Source organism: Sodiomyces alkalinus (assembly GCF_003711515.1).
Source record: "Sodiomyces alkalinus F11 unplaced genomic scaffold SODALscaffold_10, whole genome shotgun sequence".
NCBI lineage: Eukaryota > Fungi > Ascomycota > Sordariomycetes > Glomerellales > Plectosphaerellaceae > Sodiomyces > Sodiomyces alkalinus.
Genome location: NW_021167088.1, coordinates 1,281,224 through 1,297,869, shown reverse-complemented (window position 1 = coordinate 1,297,869; position 16,646 = coordinate 1,281,224). Strand labels below are relative to the sequence as shown.

General features: G+C 54.7%; 4 protein-coding genes and 1 non-coding gene across 5 annotated transcripts; all 5 read right to left on the bottom strand.

Moving 5' to 3' along the window:
• Nucleotides 1-88: 88 nt before the first annotated feature.
• Nucleotides 89-3,069, bottom strand: SODALDRAFT_300339 (translocation protein sec63). The gene is made up of 4 exons (XM_028608882.1): nt 2,946-3,069; nt 2,560-2,871; nt 828-2,418; nt 89-724 (listed from the first exon to the last, which is right to left on the bottom strand). Exons 1-4 carry the CDS (start codon nt 2,973-2,975, stop codon nt 555-557), a joined length of 2,103 nt encoding a protein of 700 aa, XP_028463856.1. The 5' UTR covers nt 2,976-3,069; the 3' UTR covers nt 89-554.
• Nucleotides 3,070-3,561: 492 nt separating this feature from the next.
• SODALDRAFT_328433 (FabD/lysophospholipase-like protein) lies at nt 3,562-6,371 on the bottom strand. The gene is made up of 2 exons (XM_028610691.1): nt 5,162-6,371; nt 3,562-5,040 (listed from the first exon to the last, which is right to left on the bottom strand). Exons 1-2 carry the CDS (start codon nt 6,210-6,212, stop codon nt 3,716-3,718), a joined length of 2,376 nt encoding a protein of 791 aa, XP_028463855.1. The 5' UTR covers nt 6,213-6,371; the 3' UTR covers nt 3,562-3,715.
• An 832-nt stretch (nt 6,372-7,203) lies between these two features.
• Nucleotides 7,204-8,281, bottom strand: SODALDRAFT_283291 (GTP-binding protein-like protein; the record flags this gene model as incomplete). The annotated part of the gene is made up of 5 exons (XM_028608399.1): nt 7,204-7,244; nt 7,369-7,734; nt 7,834-7,873; nt 8,059-8,162; nt 8,263-8,281. 5 exons carry the CDS (start codon nt 8,279-8,281, stop codon nt 7,204-7,206), a joined length of 570 nt encoding a protein of 189 aa, XP_028463854.1.
• A 903-nt stretch (nt 8,282-9,184) lies between these two features.
• Nucleotides 9,185-12,008, bottom strand: SODALDRAFT_56963 (hypothetical protein). Its single transcript, XM_028615488.1, has 2 exons — nt 9,752-12,008; nt 9,185-9,673 (listed from the first exon to the last, which is right to left on the bottom strand). The coding sequence occupies exons 1-2, from the start codon at nt 11,607-11,609 to the stop codon at nt 9,312-9,314; spliced, it is 2,220 nt and encodes a 739-aa protein (XP_028463853.1). The 5' UTR covers nt 11,610-12,008; the 3' UTR covers nt 9,185-9,311.
• Nucleotides 12,009-15,133: 3,125 nt separating this feature from the next.
• Nucleotides 15,134-15,214, bottom strand: SODALDRAFT_t175. Its single transcript has one exon. It is a non-coding gene; the product is annotated as a tRNA-Ser (tRNA).
• Between the last annotated feature and the right edge of the window lie 1,432 nt (nt 15,215-16,646).

Below are 16,646 nucleotides of genomic sequence, written 5' to 3'. Positions count from 1 at the left end.
ATGTATGTGAGGGATGCCTGGGCTCATCGTCTCGCAGCCTCAGATATCTCAATGCAGAATGCTTTCTTCATCTGCCACATTATCAGCTCAGCTTCCAAACTTCTATCCCGCCCCGGGCCCCGAGAAAATGCTCAACCACAGGATCATGAGTATGTCCTGCTTCGCTGAAGAGAGGCGTAACTTACAAGCCTGACCCGTCATAATGGCCGCCAGCACAGAGAGACACACGCTTACGCAAAGGGCATGTAAAGCCGGGTATTGATTCTCATCATTTTCTTTCTTTCTCCTCGGCTCGTCCCATGCCCTGGGCCTCATTCCCCTATCGCTACAGTGACATCCACCAAAACATGATGCCCCTTCCCCGTGTCGCTTTACCTCCGCTACACCACGGAGAACGAAAATAGGATAAAATAAAAAAGAAGAACATCAGGTTCCCACGTAACCCCCCTCCATCGAGGGACAAACCAGGACGGAGACTCGACGTAAATGACAAACCTCTCGACGCAACACAGCCCACCGTTCTCCCCTGTAGACCAATGGACTGCCCACGGCCTTTACGCACCCTCATCCTCCGTATCCGTGTTCGTCTCACTCGTGTCATCCGCCTCATCGTCGTCCGTGCCGCTCTCCTCGTCCGAGTCCTCCTCGGCCGGCTTCTTCCTGGGCTTGGTCGTGCCCGGGACGCTGCCGCCCTTGAGGGCGCTCATCTGGCCAGCCAAAGAGTCTGCGAAGGAGAGAAAAAAAAAGGACTGTTAGCAGACTGTAACAAGGGGGCAAGGGAGTTGGGTGAGAAAAGGAAGGGTTAAAAAAAAAAAAAAAAGACTCACCCTCTTCAGGTTCGCTAATCTCATCTTCAGCTACAATGGCAGCCGCCTTGCTTGGGTGCTCGACCACCAGCGTCACCTCCATGGTGGTATCGAAGCCGACATAGCTGTCGTTCATGACGTGCATGACGAAAGTGTAGTGGCCGGGCTGTGGCGGCGCGGCGAACTGCGCCTTGAGAGTCTGCATGTTGAAGGTGGGCTTGCCGTCGTCGCCGAAGATGGGCTGGTCGAAGTGGGTGAAGTGGAAGGGCGGGACGGCCATCTTGCCCTGCTTGGCGTCCGTCAAAAAGACGGACCAGGTGGGGGCCTGGGCGCGGGTGAAGTAGGGCGCGTGGGCCAGCGGGGGCAGCACGGGCTTCTTGTCCAAGGCCACCGGCTTCCCGTCGGCCGCCTTGACAATGACCTTGCTCTTGCGGCCGATGAAGGCGTCGACGTCGTCTTCGGCGGGGTCCACGTCCTCCAGGTCCAGCGGGTTGACGGCCGGCACGTTCTCGCTGCCCGGGGGCACGATACGTCCCTTGACGACCAGGGTCACGAGGGAGGAAGGGATGATGAACTTCTCGCCGGTCACCTTGAAGAAGGCCTTGGCGACCTGGAAATACGGCAGCTGCCGGGCGACGCCGACGGCCGACTTGTACTGCGCATCGGAGAGGAGGCCCTTCCCCACGACGAGGCTTCTCCGTTGGGCGTCCGGGAGCTCCATAAACTGCTGGACGGTGGTGTGGCCCTTGCGATCGCCGTCCACGGCTCGCGCGACGGCAGGGGTGAAGTGGGGGAGCTGCAGGAGAGGGGACGCCTTGGGATGGATGGCCTGGACGAGGTGCTGGCTGGTCTTGAAGGAGGCGACGATGGGATCGGTGTGACCGAAGGCCTGGGAAATGACGGAGAAGGCGCGGTTGAGGGAGTGGGCCACCGGGGCTACTTCGTACTTGGCACGGTTGAGGGCGTCATCGCCGAGCTCGACGCGGCCCAGATAGGCCCAGAGGAGAGCGAGGGCCTTGCGGCGGACGCCGTTGTCGAGGTCCACGAGGGCGTGCTTATCCTTGGTAGACATTCCGGAGTCGTCGTCCTGGGAGGCGATGCGGGACTCGATGGTGGCGAGCCCGGAGTCGGCCTTGTCGCCCTTGAAAGCCTCCTCGTACTCCTTTCCGACGCTCAGGGCGGTGATGACGCCCCCGGTGTCGATGCTGTCGACGTAGGCACGGAAGAGGTTATTGGCACTCTCCATGAGGACGCCCTCCTTGGACATGCGCTGACTGCCGTACCACCAGGAGCCAACCAGATAGGGAAGCAGAACGCCGAGAAGGGCGGTGTACAGGAAGATGACATATTTCTCGTTGCCGTGGGCGATGATCCATGGGGGTAGAGCGATGCCGATAGAGAAGCTCTGCTTGCCATCGGGGTGGCCGTACTGGATGTAGTTGTTCCGGACCTCCTCGTCGGTAAGGGCCTGGTATGCCTTGGAGATGTCGACCCAGGCGGTGTTGAGGGATTCGACCGTCTCGTTCTTGGCGGCGTCGGGCCTGGCCTTGTCGGGATGCAGTGTCCTTGACAGGGTCTTGTACCTTTTCTTGATTGCTTGTTCGGTCGAAGACTAGAGGGGGGGCGGGCAATAAAAAAAAGACCAGTCAGGCCAACCTGTCCACTACTGGAAACGAAGCGGAGGAATGGAATACGACAATGGGAAAGGTGGGAAGGAGGGAAGGAGGGAAGGAGGGAAGGAACGGAGACGTACATCAGAAATGCCTAGAATGTCATAGGGATTCCAAATCTTGGGCGCGGTGCGCTGGGTGGTAACGATCAGGTAGACCATGAAGGCCATGAGGGCCCATCCGGCCAGGACGAAGACGGTACGGAGAACACGCCTTTGCTTGCGCTTCTGCGCCTGGCGGAGGGATTGTAATATGTCGTCATGTTCTGGCTTGTAGTCTGACTTGATCCGCGGGGCAGTGGCCTCGAGATCCTTTGCTGGGGAGACGAGAGTGTAGGTAAGAGGGAGGGTAATGAGACTGGTGAGGGTGAGGATGAAGATGGGGAAGAATTGCCCCTGCGTGTTATATGTGAGCTCTCTGTCTGTGCACTTCTTTTTTCTTTTTCTTTTCGAAGGGCATTATAACTGACCTGCTCGTCGTATGAATACCCGGAGCTCATCTTGACGTAGAGACCGTGGCCGTGGTCAGGGTCTTGGAGCTATGGTGTTGAGGGGAGTGAAAGGAATGGGGAAGTTCGGTCGCACATCGGACCCAAGTTCCCAGTTGACAATCGTGGCCTCCGGCGTTGAACGTCGGAAAATATTCTGGGTTACCTAAGCGTTCTTTCCTTGCCAGCCGACAAGGACTTGCTCGACAGTACTTGCCAGACTGAAACTGCCAAGGTGGGTCCTCGTTTGCCACCGAATGGATGGCTGCCCGGTCGGGGACATGCAAAAGGAAAGCCGCGCTAATCCCGATCTGTACACGGCAGTCGGAGGTTGGTGGCCCGTGGTGCAGTCCAGGACATGGACAATCTGTCCTTCTGATAAGTAATCGGGTGCGATAAGACGGGAGCTGATGTAAGGTAGGTACCTAATTAGGTACTTGTAGCCCTGTACCTTAACCAACACCATGGTGGTTGGTCGCGAGAAGGACAGTTCCAATGTCATTGTATAATGATCTATTCTCTGCTGTATACGCCCATGTCGGCCCTCTACCCTCCTTGTAATAGCGTTCTACACACCCTGAACCCCTAAAACGCCATGCTGCCGTGTCCTCGTCGTGATCCAAGGGAAAAGGAAAAAATGAAGAGGAAAGAGAAAAAAAGAAAAAAAGGGAGAAAAAAAGACAGAAAGACAGAGCAACGCAACGCGTAGCCACGTTAAAGACGCATCCCGTCTAAACGGTCTTCCAAACCCCCTACCTCCACCTCTGCCCTACCTCCTGGTCGTCCAAATCGTCATCCGCAATAGCAACCTCATTCTCCAACGCGGTCGTCAGCTCCCCAGCCTCCCCGTCCGTCGAGTCCTCGTCTGCATCCGTGCTCCCGCTGTTGATCAGCAGGCTCCGCAAGTCCTCCTCGCTGAGGATCGTCTCGATGCTGCCCCGCCGGACCCACGGCCGCGTCTCCCTCCGGCCGCGCTCGACCGCCCGCTCCACGCGGAGCCGGTTCCCCACAAACTTGAGGATCGGGAACCCGCGCTGCCGCCCCTCGTGCAGCATGCGCGCCAGGCGCGGCGGGTCCGGGTCCGAGAGGATGTGCACAAAGTCCGACGGCACCGTCAGGGGCCACACGGTGACGGTGCCGCTGAACTGCTGCAGGAAGAGCTGCGACCAGTCCTGGCCCAGCGGCCGCGGGAGCAGCTCGGCGTGCCGGATGAACCGGAGCCACTTGTTCATGTCCAGCTTGAGGTAGTGCTCGACCGCCGACATGACGTACCCGCCGCGCCACCCTTTGCCCTTGCGGTGCGTGACCGGGTGGCCCACCGACCCGCGCGACGAGAAGAAGAAGAGGTTGATGTGCGGGTTGACCTGCGACACGATGGGGAAGTTGACGTTGAAGTGGAGGTTGAGCGCCTTGATCGGTATGTCCGTCCGGAGGCTGCCGTCCTTCCACTTGTGCCCGAACGAGTAGGGCGCGAGCGTCCCGTCGCGCTGCTTCATCATGAGCACCACGGGATTGAGGATGCCCGGGACCGCCGCCGACGCGAGGACCGCCGACCAGATGACGCAGTCGGGGCTGGTCAGGTAGTTGCAGAGGATCGTGGGCGAGTGCGGGTCGGCTGGGACGCAGCTCACGTTGAGGATGCGGCCCGTCCGTTCGAACGCCTCGCGGAATGTCATGGACCCGCGACTCCACCAGGAGGACTGCCGAGCCCAGTCGACCGCGTCGAACCGCGCACCCGTCTTCCACCATCGCGGCAACCACGTAGTGATGGGCTCGCGGCACGCCGTGATGCGGGTGGCGAGCGCGGGGACGAGCAGCTGCTTGAGCTCCTCGTTCGTACGCGTTGCCACCAGGGCTGCCACAAGGGCACCGCCACTAGTTCCCGTAATGACATCGGGTAGCAGGTCGGCTTCCAGCAACGCCTTGACGACCCCAAAGTGATAGTATGCAAACGATGCTCCTCCGGACAGGCAGAGCGCCGTGCGGCCGAAATTGGCATGCATCCCCTTGAACGCCACACGTTTCTCCTCGAGGCTCAGTTGTTTCGTTTCGCGGAGGAAATCCACGCTCTTTTCCACTAGAGAGAGAGAAAGACAGAGAGGGAGAGAGACGTATGTCAGTCAGGCATCCACAGGCATCCACTTGCATACATGCCACCAATACCCTTCCCCCAGGCACGCGGACTGGGCAGAACTCACCTTCGTCGACGAAATTCTGCACAAGATTCTTGGTACCATAGTACGTCTGGCTATACAGCCTGGGATTCTCCACGCCCACAAAGTTATTCTTGACGCACGCCTCCAGGAGGGCCTTGAGATCCTCCACAGCCCTTCCGCTCTCCTTTTCTTTCTCGTCCACACCACCGTGCTCGACAGCCTCGGCCCGCAAGCGACAACGTCGCAGCTGCTCCCACACGCGCCGAACCGTCTTGGAGTCGTAATACGCAAAGCTGTTCTGCTCTTTCCACTTCTCGCGGCCGAGGTACCTGTCAAGCTCCCGCGCCGCCGCCACCCAGTCGCGGTACCGGTGCGTCCGGCGCAGCCTCATGCGCAGCTGCTGCCGACGCCCGCGCCAGGTGACGAACTGCTCGTAGACCCAGATGTACAGCCGCGTGTAGAGGTAGGTCAGCGACAGGCCGACCAACCACGCACCCACGAAGAAGAGCATGGGCCATTTGAGGAGGCTGTACAGGTACCCTTCGCGCGTCTCGTCCTTGGTACGCGTGCCCAGGAGGGCCTGGCCACCTCCGCCGTCTGCCTTGCGCGCGTCGTCTCCACGCCTCTTTTGATGGACACGCCTGTGGATCGGGGCCCAGTCGTTCTGGGCGGTGATGAACATGCTCGACTGACGACGGCCCAGAGTCGGGGTCGGCGGACGGGCATTGCCGTACACGCCATTTTGTTGTTGTTGGTGTTGTTGTTGGGGGAGCCCTCCAGAAGGGGCAGATACGTCCCCCGCTTGCGCGGCAGCTTGAGCGGCGATAGATTGCGAGTCGGAGCCATCGAAAAGACTGACGGCGGAGCCCTTGCGTTTGGTGTGATCGGGGTCCAAGAAATAGCTGGCGCTACGGGAGGAGTGCGGGGAAGTGATGTCGTCGGATTGATTCTGAAGAGGGTCGGGGGCATGGAGAGCCGAGATGAAGGCAGCCAGATCTTCGTCCTTTATGAACTTGGTGTCGATATCCGGTAAGCTGGACGGGTTGTATGCCTCTGGCGGGAAGCCATAAGGATCGGTCGAGGACTCAGCCATAGTTGCGGGCTGCTTCCGAAGGAAATTGACTCATTATAAGACCCAGATTCCAAGAGATGGGAGTGATTGATCCGATGGGTTCTGGGAGATGAGTCGTGTTGCTCTCTAGAAGAGAAAGGGGCGAAAACGAAGAAGTTGGTTTGGGAATGGATGAAGTTGGGGACAATTCCCGTGTCCCTAAATAATAATAATCAATAATAAACGTACTGTACAAGGTAGAAGTGGGTGGAAAAGGCCTTGTGAAGAAGTACCTCGGGATCACACCCCAACATGACGTCGGTGGGGATAGATGTTAGCCTTCCGTAATTAGTACGTACCAATGGAGTACCTGATAAGGTAAGGTACCTTGCTGACTTGGACGTTTCGCGATGTCGAGTCTGTTCCGCACTGCGTAAGGTACTTGAGGTCAATTTGTCGAGACCAAATTACGTGAGCGAAGACCTGTGAAATACAGGTACCTTAGGTACTATCTTGAGCATCGTATCGTACATCGCCCTACAGAATAGAACAGGCAAGAACCAGACAACCGAGACCAGAGCAGCCAAAGCACGAGGAAAAGAACGCAATTCGAGTACTAAATAATCTAACAAACCGCCTGCCTCTATGGACAGAATTGGCCATTTGCCTGACGGGTTATCTAAGGTATCTGGCTCCCCCTACCGCCTCGCTTCCCTCCAAAGTATGGCCTCGGGTCCTTCGACAAGACACCAGGGAAGAATACGGCAAAAGAGATCCAGTCCTCCAGTGCAATCAATCCATTATAGCTCGTCGTACCCCCGATCAAAATCAGGTGTTTGAAAAAAAATTACCTGTTTCTGACGACGCCAAAGCTCCCCACGCCCATCTCCGTCGTGCAGACATCGGTATCGTATCGTAGTAGTAGTCCATGATCCAGTGTAGTGTCGAGTGTCGCCGGTAGTGCGCCGCTGCCTAGCTCGGATTTCCTCGAAAAAGAAGAAGAGGAAAAGCGTCGATGGCTCTTCCTCCTCGCTTAGACGTACTGCGACAACCACCTGATACCCTCGCCGTATCCTGTGTTTTCAAACATGTTAGCTTGTCCAGTTGTTTTTCTTCTCCATTCCTTTTTTTATTTTTATTTTATTTTTGGCATGCTGGAAAACCTCCCTCCACACGGGAACATGGGAAAAAGACCAACCTTGCCGCATAACCACCGAGCACATAAACAGCTCAATGGGCCGGATCCCCTCAAGGGGCACCTTGCCCTTGCCCGTAGTCTGGTAAAGTCCAAGCTGGTGGCGCAGCTCGTCCTCCGAAATGGCATCCGGGTGGTCGATCTTGTTGCCGAGCACGACGAAGGGGACCTTCTGCAGCTCCTCCATCGAGAGGAGCGCGTCCAGCTCCGCCTTGGCCTCGGGGAACCGCTCGTGGTCCTTCGCGTCCACCAGGAAGACGATCCCATTCACCTCGGGGAAGTAGTCCTTCCACAGCCGGCGCGCTTGCTGATGGCCGCCCAGGTCGAAAGTCGTGAACCGAACGTTACCGATGGCGAGTTCTTCGGAGGCTGGTTGGCGCGGTGGAGACTGTCAGCTCGGGGATCACAAACAAACAGACAAACAGTTGCGGCGTCACCGCGAGGGGAAAAGAGACGGGTAGTACGAACTGGGATGGAGAGTGGGCTGGAGAATGGCAACACGGTCGTTCTATCGTTTGGAGATTGAAGTTAGCAGAGCGTTCCATGTCGCTGCCGTTCGTCGAATTTTTTCTTCTTCTTTTTTTCGGTCGGTCCCCGGCGTCATGACTAGAGCACTCGAAAACAGTGCGGTGTATCCCGTGCAATGACCCAAAGTTATATAATCATCATGAAAGCTTCAAGAGTCCTACGGACCTTCAACATGTGCAGGAGAGTCGTCTTGCCAGCGTTATCCAGACCGAGGAATAGGAGCTTGGCATGCTTGTTCAGCAAGCCAAGATTCGAGAGCACATCGTAGACTGCAGGAGTCGGTATATGTCAGTGGGGTTTTCTTTTGGAGTGACCACTTCCAAAGAACGGGTGTCGCTTGAGCTCTCGGGGACGGGCGAGGACACATACACCAGTTGATAATCCACATGATTAAAGCGTAGCAATAGGTATTGTATTGTCTAGTTGCTTTGCCGGTCTCGGCCAGTTATGATCTCAGTGTGGGCCTTGAATTGTTCAGATCGTGCGAGTCGTGAGGGATGTAATAAACAAAAAGGGCCAAGTTGGCAGGAAACGGGAGCTCGTTTCTCGTGTAGTGACGAGGTGAAGGAAGCCTTGTGGGAAGAGGATGGAAATTGTTGCCTGAAAATCAAGGCCTGAAATCCGGTACAGCTGGCACGAGCTGTAAGGCTTTCATCGAAGTGCCGACGTTTGGATTACCTAATCGAACAAGGATTGAGCCGTGTCCTGAATGCGCGATTGATCCAAGAGTTGAAAGGCCAGATTACTCAAAAATAAGGGTTGTAGGAGCCCCGTATCAGCTCTACCAAATCGTCACGGGCCACGAAACCTGTGCTCTAGAGCCCTGCTCTACGTGCAAGGCGAGATTGTCTTGTCCGCCACCACCGTAGACAGTTTGCAACTGTTGTCAAACCGGGCTCCCAAGGTTCATCCTGTCAGATCACTGCACAGCGAATACTTCGTAGAACCAGCATGATATGTCATCGAAAGACAGGCAATAAGCCGCCATATGTCTCATTACCAAAACTCCAGAAATGCCCCTGATGTCCCAACCGTCCCATGCAAGCTAACGAGTCTTTACCAGGGTATGGACTCCTCCCCTCACTCCAGCCTGTCCACTCGTCTCGCTAAAGGGATTATACACAGAGCCCTCGCCTCATCTTACGATGGGCATAGTAGAAAATGACACCCCCCCCCAAAAAAAGGCATGTCGCTATGTACACTGAAAAGAATATGGACATAGGAAAAGAAATATCAGGTTATGCCGTCTGGATGCAGGTAGAAGTGAGACGCCGCACCTTCCCAATGCTAAACACCTAGGTCGCCTCGTGCGGGTGGCACTTGATGCAAATACAACGGGGAGAAAATTCAAGGGAAGAATGCGGAAAGACACAAAAAAGAAAAAGAACAAGGCGACGGCCTTGTCGTCCAGAGGAAGCTCAGACTGACAGAACATAATTGCACTGTTCAATCTTCCCGGCCATGATGAGGCCAAGCTCCCTCATCCGCTCATATCCCATGCCGGGTTGAGGCTTGCGTTCCGGGATTTGCCCCTTGCGAGCGCGGTTGCAATACTTTTGATAAAACTTCTCCCTGCGTCTCTGACGCTTCTTCTCCAGACCCTTAACAATGTCGATGGCACCTCGAACATGGATGTCGTTGTTGCTATTTGCATTGGTCATGGCCAGCTTGCTGCGACGGCCATGTCGGTGGTTGGGAAACAAAGCGGGTGCTCGAGGCAGCGACTTGGTCATGGTCAGGCCGGGGCGCGACGCCAGCTCCTTAAAGGGAATCGCCTGTGCTCCCGTGCGCAGAGACGAAGGCGGCGACTGGAGAAGCCGAGGCGGAGGGGGTGAAAGAAGACGAGGCGACAGACGACGGTCGAAGAGACGATGTGGCGAAGAGCGCCCACGAGTTTTGGTTGGGGCGGGGGAATGGTGACGCTTCGGAGGTGGAGAGTGGTATTTCTTTGGTGGCGGCGGCGAGTGATAGCGTTTGGGAGAAGGACGTGTCCCCTTCTTCTTCCGACCGCGCCCGTCTTGTTCATGATGCAGGTCATCCATCTTACCATGAAGCCACGGGTCCTCGTCGTCACTAGCGTGCTTCACCGGATTGAATATTTCTTCCTCGCCCTCGCCTTCAGGATCTGAGGCGGGAAAGCTGGGGTCGATGTCTTGAGGGATGACGTGAAGTTTCTCACGCCTCCGAGCGGCCATACACGAGATGTACGCATCCTCCATAGGAAGGTCCTCGTCTAGAGTACCGCAGACGAAGTCGGTGCTGTCGGGGAGCTCCGGTGTGCCCGGTCGGATCTTGATTCGTCTAGTCTTGCGAGACCGGATCCCACGGACGCCGCTAGGCGACCCGACGGAGGAGTCAGAAAGGTCCCCAGCCATCGTCGAGGAGCGGCGAGGGACTGGCGTGCTTCCTGAGAGGCGCAAGGCCGGCTGCGCGGGAGTCCAGAGCTGGAGGCCGTCGTCCTCGTTCTCATCGTCAGAGGCAGCGAAGCCCGTCTCCTCATCTGTGTGATAGCCGACGGAGTCGTAGTCCTCATCGTCCTCGCCATCATTGTCGTCGTCGTCCCCGTCATCGTCATCGTTGTCATCTTCATCGTCATGCTGCACATCATCCTCGCCGACGACGCCGCTAACTGTGTCGCCTATGGCGTCCTCGTCTTCGTCGTCATCGCCCCTTGTTGTTTCCAAGTCCTCCTCTGCATCGGCTTCCTCTTCAGCTTCCCTCGCGATCTTGCGTATCTCGTTTTCCTTCGAAAGAGTGTCATCGATGGTGAGTTTGCGTCCCTGGGAGGGGCACGATTCGAGGATCCAGTCGTCATGGCAGGGATCGTCGCTGGCGAATTCGTGAAAACGAGACGATTCACACTGGAGATCTTTGTCGCTCGCAGTGATATATTTCTTCGTCTTACAGGCAGAACCGTCGGAAGCATGGTGAGGCACGACAGGCTTAGGAGACCGAGAGTAGCGCTGCTTTTGGCCACTGCCGCGCGATCGCTCGCGATCTGACACCGAGGGTTGACGCTGGGAGACGAGCGCCTCGAGCCGCTCCACTTGGCGAGGCGGAGTGTTCTGAGTGGACGCAGGAAGAGGAGCTGGGTATGCAAATTTAATTCTCGTCTTGCGCGGAGGAGGAGACGAAGCTTTGGCAGGGGGGACCGGTCTTTGTGGGACAGGTTGCACGACGGGCTTCGTTTCCGGCCTGCAGTCGCATGCGAATTGGATGCGGCGCTTTTTCGGAGCCACCAGATCCTTGACGGGTTCGTCGGGTCGAGATATAGGAGGGCGATTTTGTTCCTTCGCGGGCTCGCCATTGAGGGTCAGGAATCGAAGCTCGGGAAGAGGCGGGCTGGGCGTATTGGTTCGAGAGGGACTTGTTAGGCCGGTATCGCTAGTCAGGTCAACGGTGGAAGCGAGACTGGCGTTACTTGTTGCGGAGCGGCGGAGTCGAAAGGATCCAGTCGAAGGGCGGTCGTCCGTGCCGTCTTCTTCTGAACGACTTTGAAGAGCCTTGGTCAAAAGAGATTGGTGGTGCATCTCGACAGAACGTCGGATGGGATTTCGGCCAAAGGCCCCATATTTAATGGGGGAATAAGGTAGATTCGAATCGGGGGGTTCGTCCACGTCAGAGGATTCCTCGTCTGCAATGACCGGAAGATTCGCGGCATGTGCTGAACACGCCGAGACGGTGGACGCCGCACCGGTGTGCATGCCGTATGTCATGGGTGCGAGCTTTCTATTCCCTCTGGGAACGAAACTTGGGTGTTGGTCGTGACTCTCTCAAACGCTTCGGCGCTTTAACAGAAGAGGAGGATGTCGGAAAAACCAGCCTTGGATCGAGTGAAGGATGGAGAGAGAATGGTCGGAAAAGAGCTAGAAAAGGGCTGGAGTGTTCAAAGGACTCGCGATGAAAGGGCGAGTGCAGATCGGAAGACTGTTGTGTAATCGGGAGAGTGAACAGTCGTGGAGGCAACATTAGTGCCCCTAGGGACGGACTCGGGTTCTATCAGAGCATAACGAACATTCCGCGTCGAATGTGGCTGTGTATGATGTGACAAAGATGCCGTCAAAGAGAGGGTGTTCACAAATGGGTCAAAGTTGACAGATTGTGGGAACGAGGATCGAGACACGACAAAGATGCCGAAGTGCCGTGTGCGGCGAGGGCGATGACCGGCAAGATCATCCCAAGTCCCAGAAGGCGGGCTGGCAGAGGCAGAGAGGACCTCCCAGGGATTTGGCTGGGGCTGCCACAGTCCCGATGACGTCGGGAATGGGCGTGGTCAAGTGGCGGGAAGAGAAGACCCAAAGGATGAAGACTTTTTTCGTCCCGAGAACGTTCCTGGCGGTAGACAGAATAACGATAAAAGAAGAGGAAAGATATCCGAAGAAAAAGAGTAAAATACGAAGAGGAAAGAACTTGGTTAAGGTTAGAGGTGGGTGGCCGTAATATGGACCGCCTTTGTCAACACAGAGGGTCAGAGTTCAGTGGCAGGGGAGGGCAAGCGGACCCGAGACAGTACCTATGGAGGCGAATCGCAGGCTATCCCAGAACGAGCCTGTTCTTGTACAGTATAAAGTATGCGTCGACACTATGTGCAGTATTTTTACGGTGTACAAAGTAGTCGAGGCTTACCGTTCAAAGGACGACGGACATATACGGTATCATCGCATCTATCGACGAAGTTATTGGCCCACGGTCGAGGGTGGCCGGAAAGTCAGCACAGTGTGTCACTCGTGGAGCCAATGGAGTTCTTGCCAACGACACCGTGCCCCCCGTTTTGCCCCCCACACCTCCTGGATTAAATAAAAAAAAAGTGGAAAATGGAAAAACGGTGGGAAAAAAAGAAAAAAAAACCTTTCAACCCCCCTTATTTACGTTACCGTTTGTATATTGAAATACTCTGAAGCTTTGTACTGGCTGCTATTCTTTACTACCGCGAGAACTTAGGTAATTCTGCGACCTTAACTTCTTCTCTCTGTCATAGAATATTATATATAGTGTTGATCCAATCGTTCGGCTGATACGTCATATGATATTTCCTTGCTTGTGTTGCGCTGTGTCAAGTAATTAGGTAGTGGTTTCTAAGAATTTTGTCGGGCAGACGACTTGTTATTCGGCTGAGATGGATATTGTTATCAACGAAACTTGTATTTTGTCCGTAGCAAATAATACGTCCAGTACCTAGGTACCTAGTTCCTGGACGATGTATTGTAACGGAAGAGAATGCGGTCGATGCAGTTGTCATCGGATACTGTACGAATCCTTGATACATACTGTAATCTTATTGCTGGCATATTCTACTTTGCAGAAGCATGCACGGTACAGCGTACATCAAGTTCCGTTTGCCAAGGTGGGGGTAAGTCAGGTCATACGGGGGATTGTCGCCCGGGTTTCTGATATGCAGTGGTAACTAACAGGACAGCCCTGTGCAGGACCCATTGCTGACTCCTTAGTCCTGATCGATAGCCTGTACTTCGTAAGAATTACGGAGTGATAATCACTACGAATAGGTACAGCCGCTTCTGGCGCTCCCCCAGCCAGGCCCACCACCCAATGCACCGCCATTTGCAGCGACACGCAGAAAATACGTGGCTCGGCCGCGGAGATGATGCTTACGGATAACTTCTTAGTCTTCTTGCGCAGCGAAAGCATACGTAGACAGCCTCGGTCGCTCTTTGTCCAGACCACGCCGTACGCAGCAGCTTTGACACATCACTCATTATGACTTCGTTATCTACAGGACCATCTGAATGAAACATTTTGAATTCGAAGCCCGCATACGAAGCACCGTAATTTGTAAAGGGTCCCGACATCCACAAATGATCGACTCGTTTACGCACCCCACGTTCGGGATTCTGCTGGCGTACCAAACATAATTAATCCGCCGCCGGTCCACGAAATTAGCAAGATATTCAAATAAATGTCTCAACAGTGGGGGGACGCTCCCAATGCCACTCTTCCCTTGGTATTTAAGATCAAGTTATTCGCACACTAATAAATCACTTTGTATCATGGGACCATTCTGGGCTTGGTAACGACGGGCAACTTGGCTCGGCATTGCTCTGCCGATTTACACCGCCCATCCTTTCCCAAGGCCCAGTGGGACGTGCAGCACGAATGCTGTCCGTCACGTCGTTAGCCTGGTGCAAGGACCTCGAAAGGGTCAAGCAACCCCCGCCAAGAAACGCTACGCCGAGGGGTTGCGGGATTTTGCGGAATTCGAATTCTCGATCGTCGACCCTGCGCTGCGAGCTGCAAGTCGCAGCCGAGGCCAAGTCCTTCCGCGCCAAAGAACAAGGAGCAAAGAACAAACAGAACGGCATAACCGTACAATGTCCTGATTCGTGACGGCGAGACAGGATTGGTATTGGTCATTATTCCAAAGAACGTCTTCACACACTTTCCCCCCCTTTTTTTTTCGCCTCAATTCATTTTGACCGTTGGTAGGTGGCTGTTGATTTGTTGCCCCGCCGTGATACGTGTACCTGTACGTTGTACACTGTTTGAACCCTTGCACCCCGATCGACGCGACCACATCGGCGCGCGTTCAGGGGTTCGTCCAGGAGAGGGCTAAAAACGGTCGGCGTTGCGCCAGCCCGTTTCGGTGTGAGGCTTTCACCACTTGTCTCTCCCCTTGTCTCAAAGCTGGAAATCACTTCCCAGCCTCTGTGCTCACTTTACCGCAAACCATCAATCCGCACAGTGAAATTAGCTCGCACTCCCTGGAGTCCAATTTGCGTGGTCTTCCCTGGTTTTGAAAATCAGTACTCTATCCGTAATTAAAACCGACAACAGCTTGAGCTGCAGGCTGTTGATGTCTTGTCTCTTGTCTTCGATTTGTACGTGTAGAACGAAACCCTGATCCTGCTGGGTCCAGAGCATGTCTTGAGCTGACAGGCTGAAATTAGTCGTCAATAGTAATTACAACGTATATCGCAGCTTGGTTGAACACCTCGACGTTTACCACCCGGAAACAAGTACGTTGTATTACTTCCCTACGCACATGACAAAGACATACCTTACCCATGTACGGGAGAATGTAATTTAATTATAGGACGGATCTCTAATTAGTACACCACCGAATTCGTCAAAAAAAACCCCAATACAGAAATAAAACAGAAATAAAGTAAATAAATAATGTAAAGAGATAAAAAGAAGGTGGAAAGAAAAAGAAAAAAAAGTCCATGTATAATAAAAAAAAGACTCTTGGTCGGCGGAGACCCGAAGGGAAAAGACAAAAAGAATTCGACAAGGGTGAGATTCGAACTCACGCTCCCGAAGGAAACAGCTTAGCAGGCTGTCGCGTTAACCACTCCGCCACCTTGCCGCGGTTGTTATTTCGGTCGTGAAATGCAGCTCTTCCATCTCAACTCGGGAAGCGCCGCTGCGGCTCGCTCCACCACGTTCCTTCTCCAGCGTCTGCGAAGCACGATTTATATTGAGAGCAAGCACATCCTGTCAATTTTTGGGGAGGACATATCCGCAGTGTTTCCCATCCCCTCAAGAATGTGCCTAGTAACTACTTCGTAGTATCGATTTAGGGGTATTGCGTGAAACAGTGTTACAGGGACGACGTGGACAACATTTCGTGTCATCGTAGGTAATTCCTTCGTGCGCCTCAGCTATGAGAACGGAACGAAGCCCAGACAGAGATCCCTTCATGACGTTATCTGTCATACCCCGGCGATTCGCATTTCGGTGGCTGCATTCGTTTTGGTCCGCTGACATGGCTCCTGGGGGGGGCCAAGAGATAGGACGAGAGACAACTATCCTCAAGTTGGACACCGCCATGTGTGCTCTGCCAGTGAAGACGAACTGGCCCCTTGATGCAGGTACTACTTCGAACGAAGTTGGACATGTTGAGACAGTTCACTTCCGATTTGCCTTGAGCTGGCTCGGAGCCGTGATGCAGCTTCTTGACACTCATGATTACCACACTCTCACGAGTTTCGAGCCTCACAGATCGTATGTCTGAAGAGTCTATTTGGTCTTGGAGGATACGCAGCCAACAAACAAGCCATAACGACGACGACAACAGGAGCGTTTCTTTTCTTTCTATTTTTCTTTCTCTTTTGTCCTGTAAGTCCGAAGATTACTTACCGTTACAGCTCGACACCTTTCTTTCCTTCCCCAGGTTTCTCCATACATACAAGGAATCGGCGTGGAAGCCGAAGCAAGCCAGTTGATCGCACAAGTTACGGCGATTGACCCCACGCTACGAATCTACGTGCATGGACTTCTGTGACCCCGCCTTCGGCATCGCATTTCCGCGACCAGAGCATTCCAGCATCTTTCACTTGCAGTGCCAGACCCCCCGCATTGCTCGGGGGGACAAGAAACTCCCTACCTAGGCGAAACCATGTAACCACGAACGGCGCTGCCCTTTCCGCCGGGGATTAGGTAGAGGGCCGGTTTCAGCGGCACCAAACAAATGAAGTAAAATAAAACACAATCATTCGTACAACGAGAAGGACTGTAGTTCGCGCGCTTGGCCTTGTCGCAACAGACCTGAAGGGGAATGGAACAGTGAGCTACCCCTCGCCGCGCACGTCTTGCTTCGTGCTAATAAAAGCACGCTAGACGCCTCCTTGCAGGAGGACTACACTGTAACCGACAAAGCCCAAAAGCCTCAATACGGTGAACAGTGCGTGAAACTGTCAGCGTTTAGATACCATGAACTTCGTCGTCCCTGGGGGACGTCTCGGTGGTGGTCACATCAGAAGCCTCGAAGCCTCAAGGGTCCCAGACTGAGGACCGTT

What these genes read in the sequence shown, in the direction of transcription:
- SODALDRAFT_328433 (XM_028610691.1), bottom strand. Translation starts at nt 6,212, where the DNA reads ATGGCTGAGTCCTCGACCGATCCTTATGGCTTCCCGCCAGAGGCATAC. An exon ending in GCAGAATTTCGTCGACGAAG is followed by an intron (nt 5,041 to 5,161) that starts GTGAGTTCTGCC and finishes CTCTCTCTCTAG; the next exon opens with TGGAAAAGAGCGTGGATTTC.
- SODALDRAFT_56963 (XM_028615488.1), bottom strand. Translation starts at nt 11,609, where the DNA reads ATGACATACGGCATGCACACCGGTGCGGCGTCCACCGTCTCGGCGTGT. An exon ending in GCCACATCGTCTCTTCGACC is followed by an intron (nt 9,674 to 9,751) that starts GTCGTCTGTCGC and finishes TGCGCACGGGAG; the next exon opens with CACAGGCGATTCCCTTTAAG.
- SODALDRAFT_300339 (XM_028608882.1), bottom strand. Translation starts at nt 2,975, where the DNA reads ATGAGCTCCGGGTATTCATACGACGAGCAG. An exon ending in GGTATTCATACGACGAGCAG is followed by an intron (nt 2,872 to 2,945) that starts GTCAGTTATAAT and finishes TATAACACGCAG; the next exon opens with GGGCAATTCTTCCCCATCTT. An exon ending in ACATTCTAGGCATTTCTGAT is followed by an intron (nt 2,419 to 2,559) that starts GTACGTCTCCGT and finishes CCCCCCCTCTAG; the next exon opens with TCTTCGACCGAACAAGCAAT.